General features: G+C 39.2%; 2 protein-coding genes across 2 annotated transcripts in view; both read left to right on the top strand.

The window, feature by feature from the left end:
- Nucleotides 1-209: 209 nt before the first annotated feature.
- Nucleotides 210-3,395, top strand: LOC104257325 (zinc finger protein 676-like). The gene has a single exon (XM_059834616.1). The coding sequence runs from the start codon at nt 296-298 to the stop codon at nt 1,589-1,591; it is 1,296 nt and encodes a 431-aa protein (XP_059690599.1). The 5' UTR covers nt 210-295; the 3' UTR covers nt 1,592-3,395.
- Nucleotides 3,396-5,794: 2,399 nt separating this feature from the next.
- The window catches only part of CDC5L (cell division cycle 5 like), a 35,717-nt gene continuing 19,563 nt past the window's right edge, over nt 5,795-21,948 (top strand). The window contains exons 1-13 of the mRNA XM_059832529.1: nt 5,795-5,892; nt 8,233-8,336; nt 9,267-9,428; nt 10,235-10,362; nt 11,297-11,396; nt 11,650-11,868; nt 13,034-13,178; nt 13,303-13,491; nt 14,954-15,102; nt 17,731-17,893; nt 19,339-19,503; nt 21,149-21,229; nt 21,583-21,828. Of these exons, the coding sequence (XP_059688512.1) occupies nt 5,848-5,892; nt 8,233-8,336; nt 9,267-9,428; nt 10,235-10,362; nt 11,297-11,396; nt 11,650-11,868; nt 13,034-13,178; nt 13,303-13,491; nt 14,954-15,102; nt 17,731-17,893; nt 19,339-19,503; nt 21,149-21,229; nt 21,583-21,828 (1,896 nt within the window). The 5' untranslated portion in view covers nt 5,795-5,847. The remainder of the gene's footprint in view (nt 5,893-8,232; nt 8,337-9,266; nt 9,429-10,234; nt 10,363-11,296; nt 11,397-11,649; nt 11,869-13,033; nt 13,179-13,302; nt 13,492-14,953; nt 15,103-17,730; nt 17,894-19,338; nt 19,504-21,148; nt 21,230-21,582; nt 21,829-21,948) is intronic.

Here is a 21,948-nt window from a genome sequence, read left to right as displayed (position 1 = left end):
GCATGCAGGCAAAGAAACATGCCAGGGGCAGCAGCTCGACTTCGTAAGTGGAAGAAAGAGAACTCGAAGACCTGTAAAGAATTATACATGTGATGAGTGTAACGTAGTGTTTTACAGTAGAGGACATCTCGGCTTTCATAAGAAATTTCATGAACAGTTTAAGGCTACTGCTAATGGTTATACAAATCAGAGCAATGAATATCATAAAAGCAAAATATGCAAAGCTGACAGTGATTACCAGGATCACGTTTCTCTGTCTCTTTCTGGTAAACAAAGTGATTGTCTCAGTGGGGGAATGCTGGCTTCAGAAGTAGACTTTGAGCAGGCAGGTGATGTGCAGGACAATAAGAAAATGTGCTCTGGAAAGAAATTCCCTGAAAACAGCCGTGGAAGCAGCAGCTTACCTATTATTAGGAATAGATCAGAAGTTCGTCTGAATTCGTACAAAACGAACACTGTCATTTGCAAAGAGGAACTTCTCTTCAAGTCAAAGACCTCTCATTCACAAGTTCAAGATGATGATGCATATCATAAATTTGTGGAAAACTTAAAGGATACATGGCCTTCCAATTTATCTGCATTCAAAACATACAGATGCCAACACTGCAGTTATGCTACCACTGTTCATAGCGACTTTAAGCTGCACTTAAAAATACATATAGATGAAAGACCATTTGTGTGTAAAGAATGCAATAAGACATTTAAAACATCAAACCATTTGCAGAAACACAGCCTTATTCACATAAGGAATGGATATGAGTTTGGCCATTGCCTCTATGTAGATAGCTGTTTAGAGAATCTTGAATTGCATCGTGAAATGCATGTAGGCATGTGTCCAGAAAGAGATGTTCCTTCCTCGGAAGGTTCAAACAGTGTCCATTCCTTCCTTGGTTCGGAAGTCTGTGGAGTACAGCGAGATGTCCAGAGGGGCAAAGCACGTGATTTGCTAGCACAAAGTCAGCCACGATTCTATCAGTGTGCAGAGTGCGAGTACGCTACTTACATTTTAAGCAACCTTGAATTACATGTAAGAACTCACACAGGTGAGAAACCTTACAGCTGCAGCGTTTGTCAGAAGAAGTTTCGTACTTCCAGCCACCTGAAAAGACACAGAGTCACGCATTTTAATACGGAGCATCTCAAGTGCAGGAACTGTGACTATTCAACAAACAAATGGTTGTCCTTGAAACAGCATCTGGCTTCACACTCTTGTGAGGAAAGCTCATCTACTGGCTGTCTCTACGAACAAAAGCAGCTACCTGTCAAAACGTACACATGTGAAGAGTGTGGCTATTCCACAGCCCACAATGGAAACTTGAAGCCACATTTGAGAATTCATACAGGGGAGAAGCCGTTCAAGTGCGGTCAGTGCGCTGTTGCTTTCCGCACATCTAGCCACCTGAAGCGCCACTTACTGACTCATTTGAAGTTGCACTGCAAAAGGTGTAGATTTTCTACAGTAGATAAATGTGCTTTCCAAAAGCATGTAAAAACACACAAAAAAATGTACAAGTGTGGAACGTGTAATGTGACGCTGCCTACCAAAAAACTTCTGGAAAAGCATAAGCAGCAACATAAGCTTGGAGTATAAGCTTGGGAATTGCAAGTTGGCACTTGGTTCTGGAGAGGTTTGCCTGTCCTGAATTTGTTCATTGCTTTACATTCCCTTGCTGTTCCCAGAATGATGGCTGGTAATGGGTGCATGCAGCGTTTTGGTCCAGAGAGTGAAACTCGGGGTACTGGTTTGCTCTGGGTTATTCTGAGAGCTTCACTTCTAGCACAGGCTGTGTTAAAGAAGATCTTGGAGACACTTTTTCATGCCCGAGTAACTTCTTAATACCATGAGGTCAGTTATGATTTGGCCAATGTTCATCAGTTTGAACAGTTATTCTGTGCCACTTATTTTCTTGTAAAAAATTAATAAAAAAAAATCTGTCTAACTGAAAGAATGTTTAAAGGGAGGGAAGGAAGTGGACATTGTATTGTATAGTAATAACTTTTCATTTAAAAATTGTCAATGTGTTTGGAGGCTTAATGCTACCTCCCCTCTGCTGAAAGTTGCATTTCCTACTCCCAGGTTTTCTTGCAATACTTGCAAGAGAAAAAAAAAATGGTATCTCACAAAATTACAGAAACAAAACATTGGTGCCATCACTGGATAATTGGGATATGAAAATGTTTTCTGTATGTGTGTATATATAAAAGGTTTATTAGGCAGTTATCTTGTCTGTACTTTTGATAGATAATTCTTTGAGTAGTCTGACAGAAATGGTAATGTTGTCCTTAATCGGATATTTTATGATACTGAGAATCCTTAAATTAATCTTCAAGTTTATGTAAGTGCCTAATGTTAATCTTGTATGAAATGCCTTCTCTTTTCTCAGGCTGGTAGTTACTGTGCTCTTCGTTTCTTAAAATAGGAAATATCATACTTTTCAAAGAACTTCTGTTAATTTAACCACTTGCTGATATATTGCAAATACTACTTAGTTACACTGAAAACCGTAGCAATATCTTGAACTGTAAAATTTGTTTTGTTGAAGAGCTTTACTGTGCATATAAAATACCCTATATAAGGACCACTTGTGCCAAACAGCAGTTGTTACCTGTTATGGTGAAGACAGACGGATGCTTCTTCCACTTTATATTAAAATCTAGGCAAATCTGTGCTTGTTTTATGGAGTTATGCCGTGCTCGAAACTCTGTGTGGACATCACTGACTGTAATATGCTCAGTGATAACAGCAGCGTTACCCTCTTGTATAAGGAAAAACAATGGCAAAGGGCTGGTGCAAATTGTCCCCTAACATTACAGTTCAGTCCATGAAACAGCAGAGTAAACCTATAGCTTAATTTAGATAATGGAAACATGAAACTACCAGTGCTTTTTTACTGCTCTCAAATGTATGCTTTTCTTTATAAATATAGATGATATCTTGCAGAGGCTTTCTGGTAACATCGGGCAGAGGTTGGAAAAGGTTGCCTAAGAGAGGTGGTGGAGTCTACCACTTTGGAGATACTCAGAAGTCATCTGGACATGGTCCTGGGCATCCAGCTGTGGGTGGCCCTGCTTGAGCAGGGGTTTGGATCAGATGACCTCCAGAAGCCCCGCAGCCATTCTGTGACTTGGAATGCAATTTTCGAAGAGTGAATTGAAACTCATGAATAGATGCATGTATTTAAGGCTAGATCAGCAAAGGTATTTAGGTGATCTAGTTCTTTGTAGTTGCAGTAAAATCAGACAAGTAAAATATATGTGACTGAACCCTGGTGGTTACAGATGTTTTTACTATAAGCTGGGAAGTCCTCATTTGGGAATGAGTGATTCAGATTGTAGAATGTTTGAGCTAACTTCCGAATACAGTTGTGAGAAAGAAGAATGTTATCCTGATGTGTATAATGTGTATAATGAAAAGCATTTCTGTGAAATATTAACACTTACACATGTGTGGAGGAATTTTTACCTGCATTACTGTACAATTCTGATTTATTTGAAGGAAAATTCAAAAGAACAGGTGCAAAGAGGAAACAAAAATGGTGAACAGAATTGTAAGCCTATGTATCAGATGAGACTAGGAAAGCTAAATCTGATAGAGAATAATTGTTTAAAAGTATGGTGAAGAAGGGAGTGCAATTTAAGGGGGATAAATTCATTGAAGGGGAATTTGTAAAATGAGTTTGTAAACAGCGTAAGTTTCTTTTAATTGTAAGAACGAACAACGGAAGAAATTTTCAGATGGTGCTTGATGAGTTTGTAAAAATATTCCAGGTCATTGCCTCCAATACAAATAAATAAAGTGTTTCATGACTCATGAGGTTCCGCTCTGTTCCTTATGCAATGCACTGCACTTTTGGGTATTGAAGTGATTCTCAGTCTGCCAAGTCAGAGAAATTTAAATGTAAAGGCATACTCATTTTAAAATAAGGACACGGGCTGTTCTTGATAATTTTTTTTGCTAGCTAAAAGTGTAATATTTTTTTATTCCTGCAGAGTTTTAACAATAATCAAAGCCTTGCCCGACTCATACTATGAAGTTTTCTATTTCAACCAAAAAAATTTGCTTAATTTTCTGTATGAACACATCTTGAATTTGGACAAAAGAGTAAAATGTGATAGGAAATCACACTAATGACAAACAACTTGAGGAAAAAGGTGTCATTTTATCTGCTATGCATCCAGTAAATAAGTAAATAAAAGTTAAACACAGGGTGAAGTAAATTGATGTAGGTGAATAAGGCCATGCTGCAATATAGTTAACCACCAACCAGATTTATCTACAATACAAGGAAGGAAATATGATGATTTTTCTTTTACTTAGAAAAAATAAGTGTGGAAAGCCCAGCAGTCGTTCTGAAATAGCAGAAACAGAGAAATTAAGAAAAGAAATTAAGTTAGGGTGACAAATGCAATGGCAGCTCAGTGCATTGGTACCCGGTTGGGAAGTTCAGAGCGGCAGGTAGCATTTGCGTTTCGGTAATGATGGTGGAAGAGGCATTGTAATAGCCTCTTCTTTCGCCTTCTTTTGCAAACATTGGTGACTATAATCCAGTAAAGAAACGACGCTCCTCCATGGCCTTCTTGATAAAGGCCAGTTTTGCTGCTGGACAATGTGGCACACGGGCAAGGCTTCAGCTGTGAGAAAAATTATTAATTCAGTCTCGTAGGTGCGAACATAAGTAGAAACGGTTGATTATCTGGCCTCTTTTAACTACTTACAGTTTAATCCAAAAATCGTGTCAGGTGATGACTCCTTAAACTCCATGGACCCAGTGCCAGGAAGGAGGAGGAGATGGCTGTCTCTGCCGGCGCTCTCCTTGGAGGGCGAAGCCATGTCTGAGCTAAACCCTTCTGGAGGGTTTGAAATCCTTCCCAACCCTCCTGTGGCAGGCAGCGTGATGCGGAGATCTCTGCGTGCAAAAGGTAAGATTTGATAGGTGTTAAAATCTGTATGTTACTATATGCTACTACTTCAATTCTCGTTTGGGCTCCGGCACGTTTTTTCTCCTGTGAATGTAACATTCACAGAATCACAGCAGTCACAGAATCACAGAATCACTGAGGTTGGAAAAGACCTGTAAGATCATCAAGTCCAACCATCAACCCAACACCACCATGCCCACTAAACCATGTCCCACAGTGCCTCGTCCACACGTTCCTTGGACACCTCCAGGGATGGTGACTCCACCACCTCCCTGGGCAGCTTATTCCAATGCTTCACCACTCTCTCAGGAAAGAAATTTTTCCTAATATCCAGCCTGAACCTCCCCTGGCACAACTTGAGGCCGTTTCCTCTTGTCCTGTCACTCGTCACTTGGGAGAAGAGACCAACACCCACCTCTCTGCAACCCCCTTTCAGGTAACTGTAGAGAGCGAACACTGGTGAAATCTGATTTTCTTCTGCTGTCCCCTTCCTTTCCCATATGTGTCCGTTGGGGAATTTGACACAACTTAATGAATAGTCAGTTAAACATTTACGAGCAGGCCCGGGCCCCTCCGCCGTGCGCACCTCCAGCCCATAGGTGGCACTAGCGCAAAGCACCTCCCCAAAACGCCCCGTCCAAGAAGGCGTAGCGCCACGGGGCGTAGCGCTGTGCAGCCTGCGCCTGCGCAGAGCAGCCAGCCTCCCCCCCCCCCCCGTTTCCCTCGTCCCTGTGCGTTTGCGCCGGGGGTGTCGCCCCTCCCCCGCGCGGCCGTGACAGTATCCCCCTGCGCCTGCGCAGAGAGTGCGCGCTTATACCGCGGAGAGCGCCTGCGCGGGGTCTGGGTCGGCCCCGCTGAGGCGAGCGGCGTTTCCTTCCTTTCACCGCTTTTTTTTCCTGCAGGAGTTCGAGCCCCTTCGCCGCCAAGATGCCGCGGATTATGATTAAAGGCGGTGTGTGGCGGAACACCGAGGTAAGAGTCTGCTTGCTTTAATCCCCCACCCCCAAGGGCTGGGGCCTCAGCAGCTGGGGGTGGGGGGGTGTCTTGCGCTAGTGCGCAGGCGCTGGTGGAGGGATTGCGGTGCGCATGCGCGGGGGTTCATGTAGAGGCGTGCCTTGTAACAGTGCGGAGGGGGGGTAGATCAGGATCTTTCTGGTCTCTCTGTAGCAGGGGTTGTAGAGGGTTAGGCGGCTGCAGGCGCTGTGGCGGGCTTGGTTCCTCAGCAGCCTGCACCTTTCTCCTCGTCCCCTGCCCTAGTGGGCGGAAGTCAAATCGGTGTTGTTTCTCCTGAAGGCTGTGTGTTGGGGAGGACAGGAAGCTCCGTCATGCGTGTGCCCTGTCCCTGCCCCCTAGAGAAGCCGTCCCCAAAGCAGCTGGAGGGGATGCTGTGGGCCGTGTTGTCCTCAGAGATGTCTCTTTTCTAGGCTGGAGTGTGTCTTATATTGCATAGGCAGGGTTCTTATTCTCTAGGGGTATGAGGCAGCTGGAATTTCTTGCCTTCGAAGACCCTTCCAAATGCAGAAAAGATGAAGATGGATATAGCCTTTTCATCTGCAGCCCAAAGTGTTTTGTATGCAGAAATCTATGTGCTGTTCAAAAAAGAACAAAAAACCCCCACCCTGTCTCCCGTTTTCACCATCATGTGCTTTCAGAACTGCAAGTGATTGTCAAAAGGAAAATAAGAACACAAGAAATCAAGGATGTCAGTTTTATTAGATAGCATGTTTAAAGCAAAATGAGGTACCTGACGCTGTTAAATCTAGAACTCTGCCACTGTATACTGGGGACACTAGGCATGTACATAGTTCCAAAAAGCAGTGAGAAAAATTAATGGAAGATAAAAGTACTGTGTGTTGCATGTGCTTTTAACCGCTTGTGACATACAAGCTATGTGCCAGGAGGCAGCTAAATTGAAGGTCAGCAGAGGACAGGAAGAACCACTGTATGCTTACCCTGTTCTTATGGTCTTCCATAATTGACTAATTTTGGTTACTGTTAAGAGAAACAGCAGTGGGTTAAATAGATCATTGTTTCACCTGTTTTTGTGTACCAGCGATGAAATGGCTCTCCTGCGTGCTATTTTTTTTTTAATTAACATTTTGATTTTACATATATAACATAAAAATTACAGAAAGTGAAACCAGTTGATATCAGGGCATTAGGAAAATGACCAATTACTTGCAAAAAAGCCTGCTAATGTAATCAGTATGGCTACTGCATGCCATATAACACCAAGTAAATCTTAAAAAACGAGAGGGTTTATCATTTATTTTTTAATGGAAGTTACATTAATTGTTTTCTGTAGCAGCTCAAGGCACAGCTCATCACCAGCTTACAGTTAAAGCTGCTGCGTGCTCTGAGAGATGTCTGTGCTAGACAGAGTATCTGTCCTTGATGACTAGCATCTGCATGGTACAGCTGAACAGATTCTTAACACAACTAGAAGTACTTACTGGATACAGAAGAGGAACATCTGTGGTTGTCAAGGCTGTAAGAATAGCTTTGATGCATTTAAAATACCACTTTCTGACCTGTGAGGAAACCAGAAATAATAAACCCATTTATTTGGGGGGCAGGGAGAGAGGGCTTGATGGATAGATTGACATACAATTGATAGGACTTCTAGGTTTTGATCAAATCTCAGCGTGCACTTTGGTATATATGAACAACCTGGCTCCCAAGCAGAGTCTGTTACATTTTTTTTTTCCCCAAAAAGTTTATAAGCTTTGGGATGAGCACTTTCAGATGTTACATTCTGAACATTAAAGTGATTTATTTTAAGAGTGACTTGTGAAAGAGAAACTTAGTATAAAGTTATTTTATTTTTGTGATACTTTTTTTTTAACAGCATATTCCATTGATAGGTAAATATTCCATTTGCATTAAAATATGCAAAAAGAAGATAATTTTATGGTATTATCTAAAACAAACCAGCCAGAGATGTCTACCAATTTTATTATATTTTTCCAAATGTTGTGTCATTACCAGACCTCTTTATTGCTATTCTTCAAGGAAGACATACAGAACATTCAAAAACTGTGCATTAGAGAGCACTGAAAGTAATTGTTTTGGAAGTTCTGTTGGGTCTGTGAAATAGGCCACATTAATTTTCATTTAATCTTTATTGATTTCATTGGCCTTTGAAATACAAATCCTCATTCATCTTGAGTATAAAATACGGAAAAGAAGCAGCAGTGCTGTGCTGTTTCCACTGGGTCAGCCTGTTAGATGAAATCCATCATCTTCTCCTCTGCTTGAGCTCAAACTTTCTGTTTTGTGATCCATAACAGTATTTTTTAAATTTTTTTTAAGGATGAAATTCTGAAAGCAGCTGTGATGAAATATGGCAAAAACCAGTGGTCTCGTATTGCTTCTTTATTGCATAGAAAATCAGCAAAGCAGTGCAAAGCCAGATGGTAAGTGAGAAATGCCGTATCTGGGAATATGAGATTCATAATTACTGGGAATTTAGAAGTTACCGCAGATTAATTTGTGTCCACAGAGAAGCAATAGTTTTAAGAATGTTTGATTTCTGCTATTCTGGATATTTCAAATTCCTATTGCTTGAAAGTAATTGAACAAAAGTAGCTAAATGTTCTCTTTGCCAGTGACTGCAGTGTTGGCAAATGCAAGATCACTTAAAATTGTGTACATTATTTTTTCCCCTATTCACGTATTTTTAATCAAAGTGAGTATTTCCAATGAAGTAAAATTGTAAGATGCTTATCTCTTTTACAGATAAATTTCTAATTTTTCATAATAAGACTTTGGCTTGGGGATAAATGTTTAGAAATTGCACTGTGGAATTTAAGTTTAAATAAAAAAAAAGAAGCATAAAACTAATGCAAATACATGTAGTACGAATCTATTTGAGAATCGGACTTAGTTTCTCAAGTACTGAACTGCACGTATTCGTTAGAATGCTTCTGTATAAAGGTGATAGTACAGGCACAGTTAAAGGTTACTACAATAACTGTTCAAGGATCCAGAACAAAAAAGTCTACTATTTCTGGTAACTTTGGTTGTTGTGATTTTTACTTTTCTTTTCCTGGATTAATTTTGTGACTCCTTACTTTGCCAGAATAGAGAAGGGGAAAGGAAGAAGAGGCAATATCTGTATGAAAAGTGGTGGATAAATAATACTTTTTAAAACTCAAATACATATATCATAAAAATACTCTGGAGTAACATCCTTTTGTACAGAAAAAACTTGTGTGAAATTTGCATGACAAGATTTTGAAATCTCATTGTGATAATTTGGGTGAATACTGCTCTGAATTAAGTCAAGACAAGTCAAGTCAAGATAGCTTGGCCCTGTTGTCCTTAATTTTTTCATTCTTTAACAGGTATGAATGGCTAGACCCGAGCATCAAAAAGACAGAGTGGTCACGGGAAGAAGAGGAGAAACTGTTGCACCTGGCCAAGCTAATGCCAACCCAGTGGAGAACCATTGCCCCAATTATTGGGAGAACTGCTGCACAGTGTTTGGAACACTATGAATTTCTGCTGTGAGTTACTGTTTTGCTAGAGGTGCACATCAGGAAAATCTGCAGAGTTTGTTGTATCGATGTGTCATTCCTTTATCCCGTGGTGCTGAAGTATGATGGTTTCAAATTGACCGAGTCCTTTTGTAAGCATGTTTCTTTTCAGTCAGTGTGTCTAGCTTGAAAGAAACAGCTCCTAAAACCTGGGAGAGTAGGCTTGAGTAGAGATATGTGTATATTTTTTTTGCTTCTGGTCAGTCTGGCTAGAGGAGTGTCAAGATTAATGCATTTTATGGGCTTCCATTTCAGGTTTATTTGGGTATTTTTTTGACTGGCTGATAAGCATGAATGAGTGTGTGAGAGAGAAGAAAAAAGGCAAGCATAAAACACATGTTGTCATGTGTTATCTCTGTATGCTACAGAGGGTTTCTTTAGGCCGTAAGAAGAGAAAGAAAGTGCTGTTTTCCCTTGTGAGCTTTCTTAATTCTGATGTAATTGGTTGAGTATAAAAGCATAATGGGAAACTCTTGATTGTTCATTTTGTCACACTGCTTGAATTCTTGTCCTTACTGTTAAGGATTACCCGAGGAGAGTTCTCTACTATTGGCTTTGTCAATATTGTATTTTGTATAATATTTTATTTTAATATAATGCTATGTTGGCTTCTTTCTCTTGTCTTATTTAAGAATATGGAACTGTACCATGTTTGTGAATCTTTTCTGCAGTCATTGTGTAACAGGTTTATGTATGGTACATAGTACATGGTTACTTTTTTGATCAGTCTTTGGGGACAAAGAGCCAGTTGTGACATACATACAATGTGTTTTTAGGGACAAAGCTGCTCAGAGGGACAATGAGGAAGAAACTGCTGACGATCCTCGGAAGCTTAAACCTGGAGAAATCGATCCAAATCCAGAAACCAAACCAGCCAGGCCGGATCCTATTGACATGGATGAAGGTAAGATAGGAGTTTGTTTACCATTTTTGACAGAAATCTGATCTGTGGTTTTTCTTTTTACAAAGCCTCTGGAACCCTGGGTTTCTTTTGCCTTTTTTTCTTCCCTCTCCAGATCATCTTTTTTCTCACAGGCTTTGTCTTATTTCTGGTTCTGGCCAGTCAGTTATATTTTTCCAGTTTTCTTTTCCTATTCTTGGTGTGTTTCCTGCCTTCTCATCTGTCTTTGTCATCTCTTGCCATGACTGTTCTTTGCTTTGACAACTGCTCTGCTTGTTTGCATTCTTATTTCTGTATCATCTTCATCTTTTTCCATCAGCTCATACCTCCCAGATGAATCCCTGCTGAAGCACAGGAGGACTACATGGCTTTTTTCCTTGCACATAGCAATGTTACGAACTAAAAAGTGAACATTGCTGAAATTCCATGAGTGGACCAATGGTGTTTTTGAACAGTCACAGTTTCACAAATATAGCACTCTTGGATCTGGACGTAAATGAAATTAACAAGTTCTCTAACATAGTACTCTCAGATGAAGATGTAAATGAAGTTAAAATTTCAGTAGTGTGGTCAGTTTGCCTCTTTCTGTAGATATATTGATTTGCTGTAGAAATTAGTTGAATCAACATAAGGCATTTTTTTCGTAAAGTCGTCATTTGGCCAATCAATCAATCATCTGACCAACTGATTATACTGAGTTGAATTATTTTCAACATTAGGCATTTTTTCCTTAAAGTCTTCATTTCATCTGGCCAATGATTTAGCAAATATATTGGAGCAACTGGGAGAAAAGCTAGTTTAGCAGTCGTGCAGAATGCCTGTGAAAACATTGATTCATTCAGCTTTTAAAGATTGCTTTCTGATTTTAATCTCACTTTTTCCCTTACTCCCATCTTTAAGTGCAAATTCGCAGCTGTATTTATCTGTACTGTTGTAGATGAACTTGAAATGCTGTCTGAAGCTAGAGCTCGTCTGGCTAACACACAGGGAAAGAAGGCCAAAAGAAAAGCAAGAGAGAAGCAGCTGGAAGAAGCTAGGTAAGCTTATACTTAGGTTCATGTACTGGGATAGCTTTTGTTGACTCTGGAGCATTTGCAATGTATAAAGTCAGGCACAGCCTCAAGTCATTGCAGAATCAAAGTTTTTGGTAGTCATTTGTGACAGGAGCTTCATTCTTGTTGTTTAAATATGTGCAGCCCTACCTTAGCAGCAACTCGTTAAAGTAGTACCAGATCTTAGGATACCAGAGCCACCTATAGGAATGCACTTTAAATATTACTGTTTTCTTAGACGGCTTGCTGCTCTCCAGAAAAGACGAGAACTTCGGGCTGCTGGAATTGAGATCCAGAAGAAGAGAAAAAAGAAGAGAGGTGTGGATTATAATGCAGAAATTCCATTTGAAAAGAAGCCTGCCCCTGGTTTTTATGATACATCGGAGGAAAACTACCAGTCCCTGGATGCAGATTTCAGGAAGCTACGTCAGCAAGACCTGGATGGAGAATTAAGATCGTGAGTGTGTCTTATACTAAGGAGGGAACAGTATATTTGAAAAAACCCCATGTATGTATGTATATATATGTATGTATATATGTGTGTGTGTGTGTGTTAAGTCCTGGAAACGTCTGAAATATAATGTGGGCAGGAGTTGTATTTTCTGTGGGGCAGATACTAGTGCAAGTTGCTTCTGCCTTTTCAGTCTCCTGTGTTCTTTATCTTTCTAAAAGGCTTAGTTGATCTCTTTTCCATGAGAATAAAGTTCCTCATGCACATTCTTGCTCTTTAAATGGAAATCGTAATTTTTTTGAGGTTCATTTTCTTTTAGCAGTAGATTGCTTGTGTATTTGCAGTCCTTTTTCCAAGTAATAACACTATTAAGATTGTTTACAGGAGTAGATTTTACTTGTTGTGGTATTACTGTTGATGGAATTGTTCTTAAGTAGAATCTCCTTAAATGCTTAATTTCTCCCCCTCCCCCCGAAAAATCCCAAAACATGCAGTTGAGAAATTAAATGCCCATCTTCATCATGAGCAGTATGGTACATAATTAATTGTACAATTGCATTTCCCAGTACTTCTCCCAACTGCTTTTTACTGAGAGAGTAGGTCCAGTACTACATACGATTTGGTTTATTAGCTTGTGACTAGTTGATTCTTTTTATACATCTCTTAGTTCAGAGGGTCTGGCAGAGGCTTCAAACTGAAGCTTATGATTTCACAGGCTGGCTCCATTGCTGTTTTTAGAAAAAAATACCATTTTTATTAAATACTGAAGAGAAACTGGTTCCCATATCCCACAGAAAATGTTCATCTTCTGTTAGCAGCTGCTGGAGAAAAAGGGACTGTTCACATCCTCTGATTCTTGCTATCTAAATTCTTAGACTGACATTTTTTTTCTTGCTCCAGTGAGCCTGTTTATTGTAACTGAAGCAACCACCTATTGCCTAATTCCATAATTTAGAAGCATTACACTGCCTGGTTGTAGGTTCTGCTGCAAGATCTGCAGACCATATCTAATCACTTCTGCACCACAAGGTGATTCACTCTTCCCGCAACGTGTTTTATTTCAGCATATCCAACTTTTGATTAGGGTACAGGCTTTTTGCTCTTTGCTTGTTTGTTTTACTTCGTAGCTGTCCTGTGTGTTCTAACATGATTCTCTTACCCATAATGACAGTGAAAGGGAGGGAAGAGAGCGCAAAAAAGACAAACAACATATGAAGCGGAAAAAAGAGTCAGACTTGCCTTCAGCTATTCTTCAGACCAGTGGAGTGTCAGAATTTACCAAAAAAAGAAGTAAACTAGTGCTTCCAGCTCCTCAGGTAAGCTATTCATTGATCAATAAATGTCTTACAAGGCCAGTGCCAATCAATGATTTCTGTTTTATCGAGTGGATCTCGTGGTTGTATTTTATCTTACTATGCCTTGGAATTTTCTCTTTTAAAGATATCTGATACAGAACTTGAAGAAGTTGTAAAAGTAGGCCAGGCAAGTGAGATTGCACGCCAGACTGCTGAAGAATCTGGAATTACAAACTCAGCTTCCAGCACTCTTCTGTCTGAATATAATGTGACCAACAACAGCATAGCACTAAGGACTCCCAAAACTCCAGCAGCACAAGACAGGATCCTGCAGGTAAAGTATAAATTTACAGAATGGGCTTTTGCAGCAGTGCAGTGGTCAGCTGAATAGAAGGTGTAGGTACCATAGAAACATACCTAGGATTATGTGCAGTACTGGCGTTTGAACTGACACGTGATCTCCAGGACACACTGAAAGGCATAGAAGCAGATCCACTTCTATTTGATCAGCTGTCACCATGCTTCAAAACACTATGGTACTTTTTTTGTATTATATATTGCATGCAACTTTTAGCATTAACCATTCTCCTGGTGTCTTATATAATTTCCCCTTGTCTTGGGTACCTCTCAGCATCGAAGATGTATATGGTGTTCATGTCCTTAAAACAATGTCTTTTATGTTCTTTCCTACTTAGTTTTGCTGTTCAGCTTTTATTTCAGTTAACAAGAAGTAATAAACTGCAACAATGCAAGAATATTTTCCTAGCACTTTATTGGCTTAAAACCACTTAAGACAAAGATTGTCAAAAACCTACCTACCTTTGCAGCCCCTGAATTATATTTGTGTTGCACTGACTGTCCGTATAGGTTCTTTCAAAAACTGGTAGTGTTGGGTAGTGTTTTGTTGAGTGTGAGGAAATGGCTAAATGAAATCAGTGCAGCTAGTGTGTAAAACAGACAAAACTCCGCCCCAAAAACCCCACCCCAAACCAAAAAAACCCCCAGACGCTGTGTTGATAATGAGCTGTATTTCAGCAGTTTCATGAGAGGAGAAAAGAGAAAGTTCCAGACTCTATAGGTCATGACCTAAGTCTCTATGCAGTGTTTGCAGGAATGGTCATGTTCCCCTTCAAATGGAGTACTCTGACATCACATAATGTCGCAGTATTATGCATATACACAGTTCTGTAGATGGATTAGTAGTCTTCTGTGACGATAATTGCTATATGCAGTAGTTTCATTATCTGAGCTCATTTTTGGAGTGCCTTAATTCTTCGTTGTAAAATGGAAAAATAAAAAATAGGGACGTATTCTTAAAAGCCTTGATTGAGTCATGGACCAAAAATCTGGATAGTGACCGTCTTTTTTGGAACATTCTCTTTGAAGTGCAATTTGGATAAACTTCATTGATGTTGCATTTCAGAGTGCAAGTGTGCTGTTCCCTCTGAAAATCAGGATCCTTAGGATGACTTGATTATTCAGTCGCTAATAAATCTTGCAGATTCGTGGAGTCTAGCAAACTGAAGGAAGTTGAAACATTAAGTGATCCACTCATTTTTGCAACTCCAATTTATAATATATTTTACTGGAAATGAAGATGAAAATACCTCTCAGTGGAACAGTAGGGTTTGTAAATACCAGTGTATGGGAGTTAAAGTTAAGAAGTGTTAAACATTTTCCACAAACTGATTGATACTCAAATAACCCTTCAGCTGTTCTTACTGCTACTGAATCTGTTAAACACGTGTGTCTGTGAAAGTCTTAATGATGTACTGCATGTGTTGTCTGTTACACAGGAAGCCCAGAATTTGATGGCTCTCACAAATGTGGATACCCCACTGAAAGGAGGTCTCAACACTCCCTTGCATGAAAGTGACTTTTCAGGGGTAACACCACAGAAACAGGTTGTTCAGACTCCAAATACAGTGCTTTCCACACCCTTCAGGTAAAGCAGACTCTTTTTCTAATGAGTGCTTGGCTGGGCATGTATCTAGAGGAGGTGGGTGGAGGGAGCGGCTTGCAATGTGTGAAATAGTAGGTCATGGTCAGTGCTTCAGAACAAATTTTAACTCGCTTTTATTTCAAGCCCTGTACAACTTCCCCTGTGTCTTTCGCAAGCTCAGCCACATCATCTTCATTTATATTTGTACAGTGTATAGCTCACTGGATTTTTGATCCAAAATGAGGTCTTCTGTGGTCTGGAGCAGTATAAATTATACTGAAGTAATACAGGAGTGTAAATAGTAAGATGGAGTGTCATTCTGTATGTGGATCCTAGCCTTCCCAAAGTATTACCTCTGAGCTGGAGGTATGGGAGGTCCCTTAGCCAAACCCACACTGAATTTTTGAAAAGCTGGAGTAAATATTTTATAAGCCATATATAACCAAAATAAAATATTTCTTATATTGCCAATCTAAATAGTATGGAATTGCTGGTTTAACTCTTACAGTGGGTCCTGAATAAATATATATCCCACAAATGCCAAATACCATGCAGCTAAAAAATATTACGCTTGGTACATTTTGTCTGTCAATTTTTTCAACTTAGGTTCTAATTTTACTTGTATCATGCTAGTAGGAAAAGTGGAGAATGAAATAAAAAGGACCTTTATGGCAACTTTTCAAAAGCAGCTTTATTTTGTTTTTTAAAAGCTGTGTGCAAAAGCTCTGCTCTTTTAACTGGATCTACATACATGAATGCTTTTCTGGAGATCTGTTGGCGTCAGTGCGGTGCAGAATGAATGTGGAGTTTGGCCTGGAGTGATCTGGCTGTTCATTTGGATTATTTTATATTAAAAAATGTAAAGACATTCTAATTTTGTTGTTTGTTTAGGGTTTTGTTTGTTTGTATGTTTGTCGTATTTTTTTAGCTTCTGAAGTTCAGATTTGCACATGTAAGTGTGGTACCTATGTATCAACTTGGCTTGCCGTCAGAAATGCTCTGTCAGTGTGAAAATGCAAAACTTTGAGCAGAGAGAAGAAAAAAATATCCATTAGTTGATTAAAAATAAATAAAGGGAAACCATAACTTTTTAAGGAGGCAGAGTAGTGAAGCAGAGCCATCATCTTATTATTTAGGCCAAAAGAGCAAATATTTAATTTAAGTATACCTTTTTTTGCTATGATGGTATGAAATTTGTAGTATTTTGATGCAAGGTTTTTATGGAAGTTGTTGCCTTGCGTTAATTTTTTGGTTTAGGTTTCCCCCCCCTCCCCCACATCCTAGTTATAAGAATTTTATTAAAAGGTATGAAGTTGAAAATTGTAATAGGGTTTTAAACGCTGCATGGAACTGAGACAACTAGAAGAAAACAACCTGCTTACTTGGAAATTGTTTCTTCTGAAAAGTCAGCGTAAAACTTCTACTAGCATAATAGACAAGGTAAATATATCCTATGAAACATTCATATGAAAACATAAAAATTAATTTTGCTGTTTTTCGTGGGTTTCATCCTGCAAATGTTATTGTTTGTATTTGTTATACTAAATGAGAATTCATAAATCTGTGAACAACCTCAAGCAACTGGAAAGTATCACTTGCCTCTCACAGACATACCCAGTAAATAATGCGCTGTTGTATCCCTTAAAAGAGGACCAGTAATGTGTGTCAGGCCATATATACAATTGTGTTTGTCCACCATTATGGCGTCTTACTGGCGCTACAGAATTACAGTATCTAGTAGCAGATCATCTTGTCCAGTCTGTCTCTGCCAGGGTTATTCTCTACAGCACACATACTTGTCACCGCTGTCAGAAAATATTTATGTAAGTGTAAGTGAGTACCATAATGTAGACTTTTTTTCTACAAGTTTTTCCCCCTCCTGAACTTATTTTCTTTGAGACATTTAACAATGTCTTATCAGGTTTTTTTATTACTATCATCACTATGTAAAACCTCGATATAAGTTGGCAACAGAAAACTTCTGACTCTATCCAAGACAACATCTGCATGCCTTTCATGTAGTAGGTTATTGGGATAGAGAACAATATTTCTTCCCAGTCTAGAGGAGAAGCAACTGAGGCCCACAAAATCTAAGACTTAATCCATCTTACCTAACCTTAGGTGCCTACAAGTAATTATTGTAATGTAATTACTTCTTCAATAATCAGTGAAATCAAAGAGGCATCTTCAGAGTGATTCATTCAGTTGTAAGATGGGACAGCTGTTAAGCCAGATGAATTCAGAGTGAATGACTTACCACAGGTGGTAGGGAAATCAGAGCTTGCAATTAAATCCTGATTACTGTATCCCAGAATAGAGCCTGGTGACTGGATAATCTCTTCTCTCAAAAGTAACAGTGGGAGTTGATGTTGATGTAGTTCCTGAAACTTCTCTTAACATAATGACGTGCCCAGATTTTGGCTTGCAGGTACTTGGTTACACCTCGGCAGGTTTAAACAATTTATTTTTTGGATTCTTCTAATTGCATGTTATGGTTTCACTGCCTCCCAAGAAAAAAAATCTATATGGAATTTATCAACAGTATTTACATAACTTTTTGTAGCATTCAAACTTTTGCAAGTAGAGCTCTTCAGGGGAAAAAATAAATTACTGTATCCATACTTCCTCTAGAACACCTTCTCATGGACCAGAAGGCTTAACTCCTCGTGGAGGACTAACTCCTAAACCTGTGGTTGGTACAACTCCTGGTAGAACTCCACTGCGTGACAAATTGAACATCAACCCAGAAGAGGGAATGGCAGATTACAGTGACCCATCTTATGCAAAACAAATGGTAAGAAGTACTTAAGAAGTGGTTATCAGTGCTTTATTAATTTTCAGGATTTTTAATTCTCATCTCATGAACAGAATTTTATTTTATAGCAAGTGTTATTTCTACCACTTGTCTATGGGTCTGTACACATCACCTGATAAAATCAAATCTTTATTTGAAAGAACAGAAATCTTGCCCCTTAGCATGGCTTTCAGTGTGCTCCGTAAAAGCACTCTAAAGCTATTTGTCAATGAAGAAAAAAAGACGTAGTTAAGTTTCAGTCCTACTTGTATCTTTGAAGCTGAGCAGGAAATGTATCTCAAGGAACGATTCATTTTTCTTTAAATCCTTCGCAGCCCTCAAGTCCCTCATCGTCTTGGCTTCCCGATATACCTACAGGACCTTTTCATCAGTCTGTCCTGTTGACAACATTGAGCTAAAGGAGTTTAATTTTTGCCATTAGGAGCACTTGGGTTTGAGAGGTCCAGTAATCTGAGTCCCATCCAGATTCTTTCATGGCCTTTGGCAACAGATGTTTCCATTCTTGGAGATTCAGCCAGATGTACCCTGCCAATTAGACATGGTATAAAAGGGCATATACCTAATAGGTAGCACCTTGGGAACTCCTTTTATGTGGCTGATTCTGCAGCTTTAACTGTGGCTTTGGGTATCTCCCACCAGAGCTATTGACATTTTCCTTTTGGGCTAGCTAAGGATATCCACTTCTAGTTTTTGGCATGTTCTTCTTACAAAAATAACTCTTCAAGTTCAGAATTTCAGGTTTCCTCTTAGCTTGAAGGACAAGGTTTATTCGATGTCCTTATACTTACTTTGGTTCTGTCTTTAGCCTCTTCATAGTAAAAAGGCTTTTTGCTGCTAGAAGGAAAACTGGGGCTTCAATTTCCTGATGGACTCCACCGCTTGCCGTATCTGGTGCTGTTTGTCTCATTTTCGTACTGTGCCACAATCCCCAGATTGGTGAGCAACTGCAAGGAAAAAAGTTCCAGTTAGGTTTGCAAATACCCCTGTGTCCATCATCAGCGTGGGCACATTTTCTCATATTTTCAGTTTCTCAAAAGGCATTTATATGAATCTCTGCTGCTGTACTGAAGCTACTGGGAGGAGAAGGTGCCATGCTGTTGTTTTACTTGAGTATTTCAGCCTGTTTGAAGATTTCATTACCTATCTTTAAGGAAGCTGTGTGTTGTTTTTCAGCATTAGAGAGTTTCTGTGTGCTTAGTAGTGCATGAACTGTGGGCTGGTGGTCTGTAGGCCAGCCTGGATTAGTAACATGCCCCTTTTGTCAGACTTCAAAGATTTTTGTTTCTGTTCGCTTTGTAGCAGGCTAAGATTTCCAGGTGATACTAGTTGTGTCTTGTTCATGTCTGTTGATGTAGATTGATGGAATTTGATTGCATTGCACCTTAGTGCATGAATTCAGAAGCATTAACTGTTAATTTCAACAGGAAAGAGAGTCTCGTGAACACCTACGCCTTGGACTCATGGCCCTTCCTGCTCCAAAGAACGACTTTGAGATTGTTTTACCTGAAAATGCAGAAAAAGAACTTGAGGAACACGAAGTAGATGAAGCCTTTGTAGAAGATACTGCTGATATAGATGCCCGTAAACAGGTAGGTGTGTGTGATGCGGATAGTGCCTTTTGTTTAAAATATGTTCCTTGTATGGTTCCCATAGTATCATACATGTTTAGTGGAAGTGGTACAGCTTCTACAGGAGGACAAATTAAAACGTACCTGTTTTCTACGCTGCCATCAGAGTATACTCACACAGAGGCTAAATCAGTTTTCTCTCTGAATCCTTTTCTTAATTTGTTAATGTATGTATCACACATCATTTTCTACAATGAAGTCTGTGAGAGTGTGTACCTCCTGTGTTTGTCACACAAAAGATAAAAGTACAATTAAAAGCATTTTTCTAGAGGCACATGCTTGATTTTAAGCACGTGAGAATTGTGCTTTTTTCTTTTTTTTTTTTCTTTTCAGTTTCAGGTTATTCTCTCAAGGTTAAAAGTTACTGTTTGTGAAATGTGAGACAGGTATATACAAATTTAGGCAGGCTGGTAGCACACAGATAGAAATCTGCCATGCAGTGAACTGGTCCCTTTTGTATGACTTGCACCACAGGATTACCCAGACAGTCAAGTTGTTAATGGGTCCCTGGTTTTTTGTTTTGTTTCAGAATCAAGGAAGGCTGGATAAAGTGCTAGCTTAAATTCTGCTGGATAAATAGCTGTATTAGCCAGTAATTAGAGACACTTTAAATTTTTTCTGTTTATAAGAACAGCCTCTTTTCAATTTATTGCTTACACTAATTTGTGTGATGCAAATTGTTTTTGTTATATACCTTCAAATAAAGGTTTTTTTGAGTTCAGAGGGGGTTTTGCCAATGTCTGTGCTTTGACAAGTGAACAAAATATTTTAAAAAAAAAAATCCTATGCTCTGATATCTTCTAATATGATAAGCATTTCCCAGAATTTGATTCCTAGCATGTCCTTTTTTGGGAGGAACATATTATATGCATTTATATGCATGTCTTGTGCATATATACATACACACACACACAAAAAGTTTGCATAAATATGGATAACTTATATGTGTAGAACAGAGAAAAGAATTTCAGTTGTAATATCATACAAAAGAATAGCATCCTGTCTTTCAAATGAAGGCACGATGTGGCTGGGATTAGGACACGGAAGATCTTGGTCATCGTTCCTGAAGTTTTAGACAGCGCTGCCTTTTCATGTTATTTATTACCTGGAAGTGGTATGTAAGGAGAAATCTCATGTTTTTACACTTTCACAAGTATTGTTTCAGTGAAGTGGTTACTTTAGGTCATAGAAGAGCTCAAATGGAATCCTGGCTGCAAATTTAAAGAGTCTCTTTCTTTTTTTTCCTGGTGGATTTCCTGTCTTGGAGAGTTAGAGCAGATGTCAAACTTGATGTGGAGAAATTTGTAAAGAACGAAGTCTGCTGGGGTTGAGGCTGAAGGATAAGTTGGCTGGAAATTACTTTTTAGGATATCTCTCCTCTTAAAGTTAGTCTGCTGTGCTCTTCCTGTTTACTTCAGAGGCAGTAAATTACAATGTCATCATGTAAAGAGTGACCTGTTATTTGGCTTTTGCTTCATAACATGAAGTCTTTATACTTTAAGGAATCTTTGCGGCAGTAATCAATTAGTTTTTATATCACATACATTTGTAGAAAGCATCTGATTGTATTACAGTAGCTGGACTAACACTTAGCTTGTTTGTCTAGGCTCTCCGAGATGCAGAGCGTGCAAAGGAACTGAAGAGAATGCATAAAGCTGTTCAAAAGAATCTTCCACGGCCCTCAGAAGTAAGTGGAAACAAAATTCACTTTTAAGGGAAAAAAATAGAAATAAAGATGTTAACCATTCTAGGAGAAAGTACGGTCTAGGTAGATCATGAGAGAAAGAAATCTTTATTTGAGTGTGCTGATTTCAGCATTACGGGAAACTCGCAGTGAAATTGTCATGAGGTATTTCATACACACAAATGAAAGCACAATTGGGTATTCAGATTGCTGCATGCATCACACTGCAAGGGATTTTGGCACCTGTTCTGCATGTTTTAGCTGAAACATGAAATTCATGCTCAGGTGGAGGTGTGTGAATTTAATGTGGTCTTTGGTGTGTATGTTGTTTATGAACTTTTTTTATTCCTGGGCAGGTTAATGAAACAATACTGAGACCCTTAAATGTGGAACCACCTCTAACAGACTTGCAGAAAAGTGAAGAGCTAATAAAGAAAGAGATGATTACTATGCTTCATTTTGATCTTTTACACCACCCATTTGGAGAACAACCTACTGGTAAGAAGGGGAAAGGCCCAGGATTTGGAAGCAACAATGCAGAACATATGACTTACTTGGAACAAAATCCTTATGAGAAGTTCTCCAAAGAGGATCTCAAGAAGGTGAGAACTGTATGGCCTAATTACCAGTGACCTAATGTCTCCTTATGTCATAGTCCTGTAATCTTGCAAAAAAAGGTGGATTCAAGCCTGCACAGCATTTAGTTGGGAGTTCTCCAGGGA

Source organism: Gavia stellata, chromosome 2 (genome assembly GCF_030936135.1).
Source record: "Gavia stellata isolate bGavSte3 chromosome 2, bGavSte3.hap2, whole genome shotgun sequence".
Taxonomy (NCBI): Eukaryota; Metazoa; Chordata; class Aves; order Gaviiformes; family Gaviidae; genus Gavia; species Gavia stellata.
Note: the sequence above shows the minus strand (reverse complement) of the source record. Positions and strands in the feature narration are given on the sequence as shown.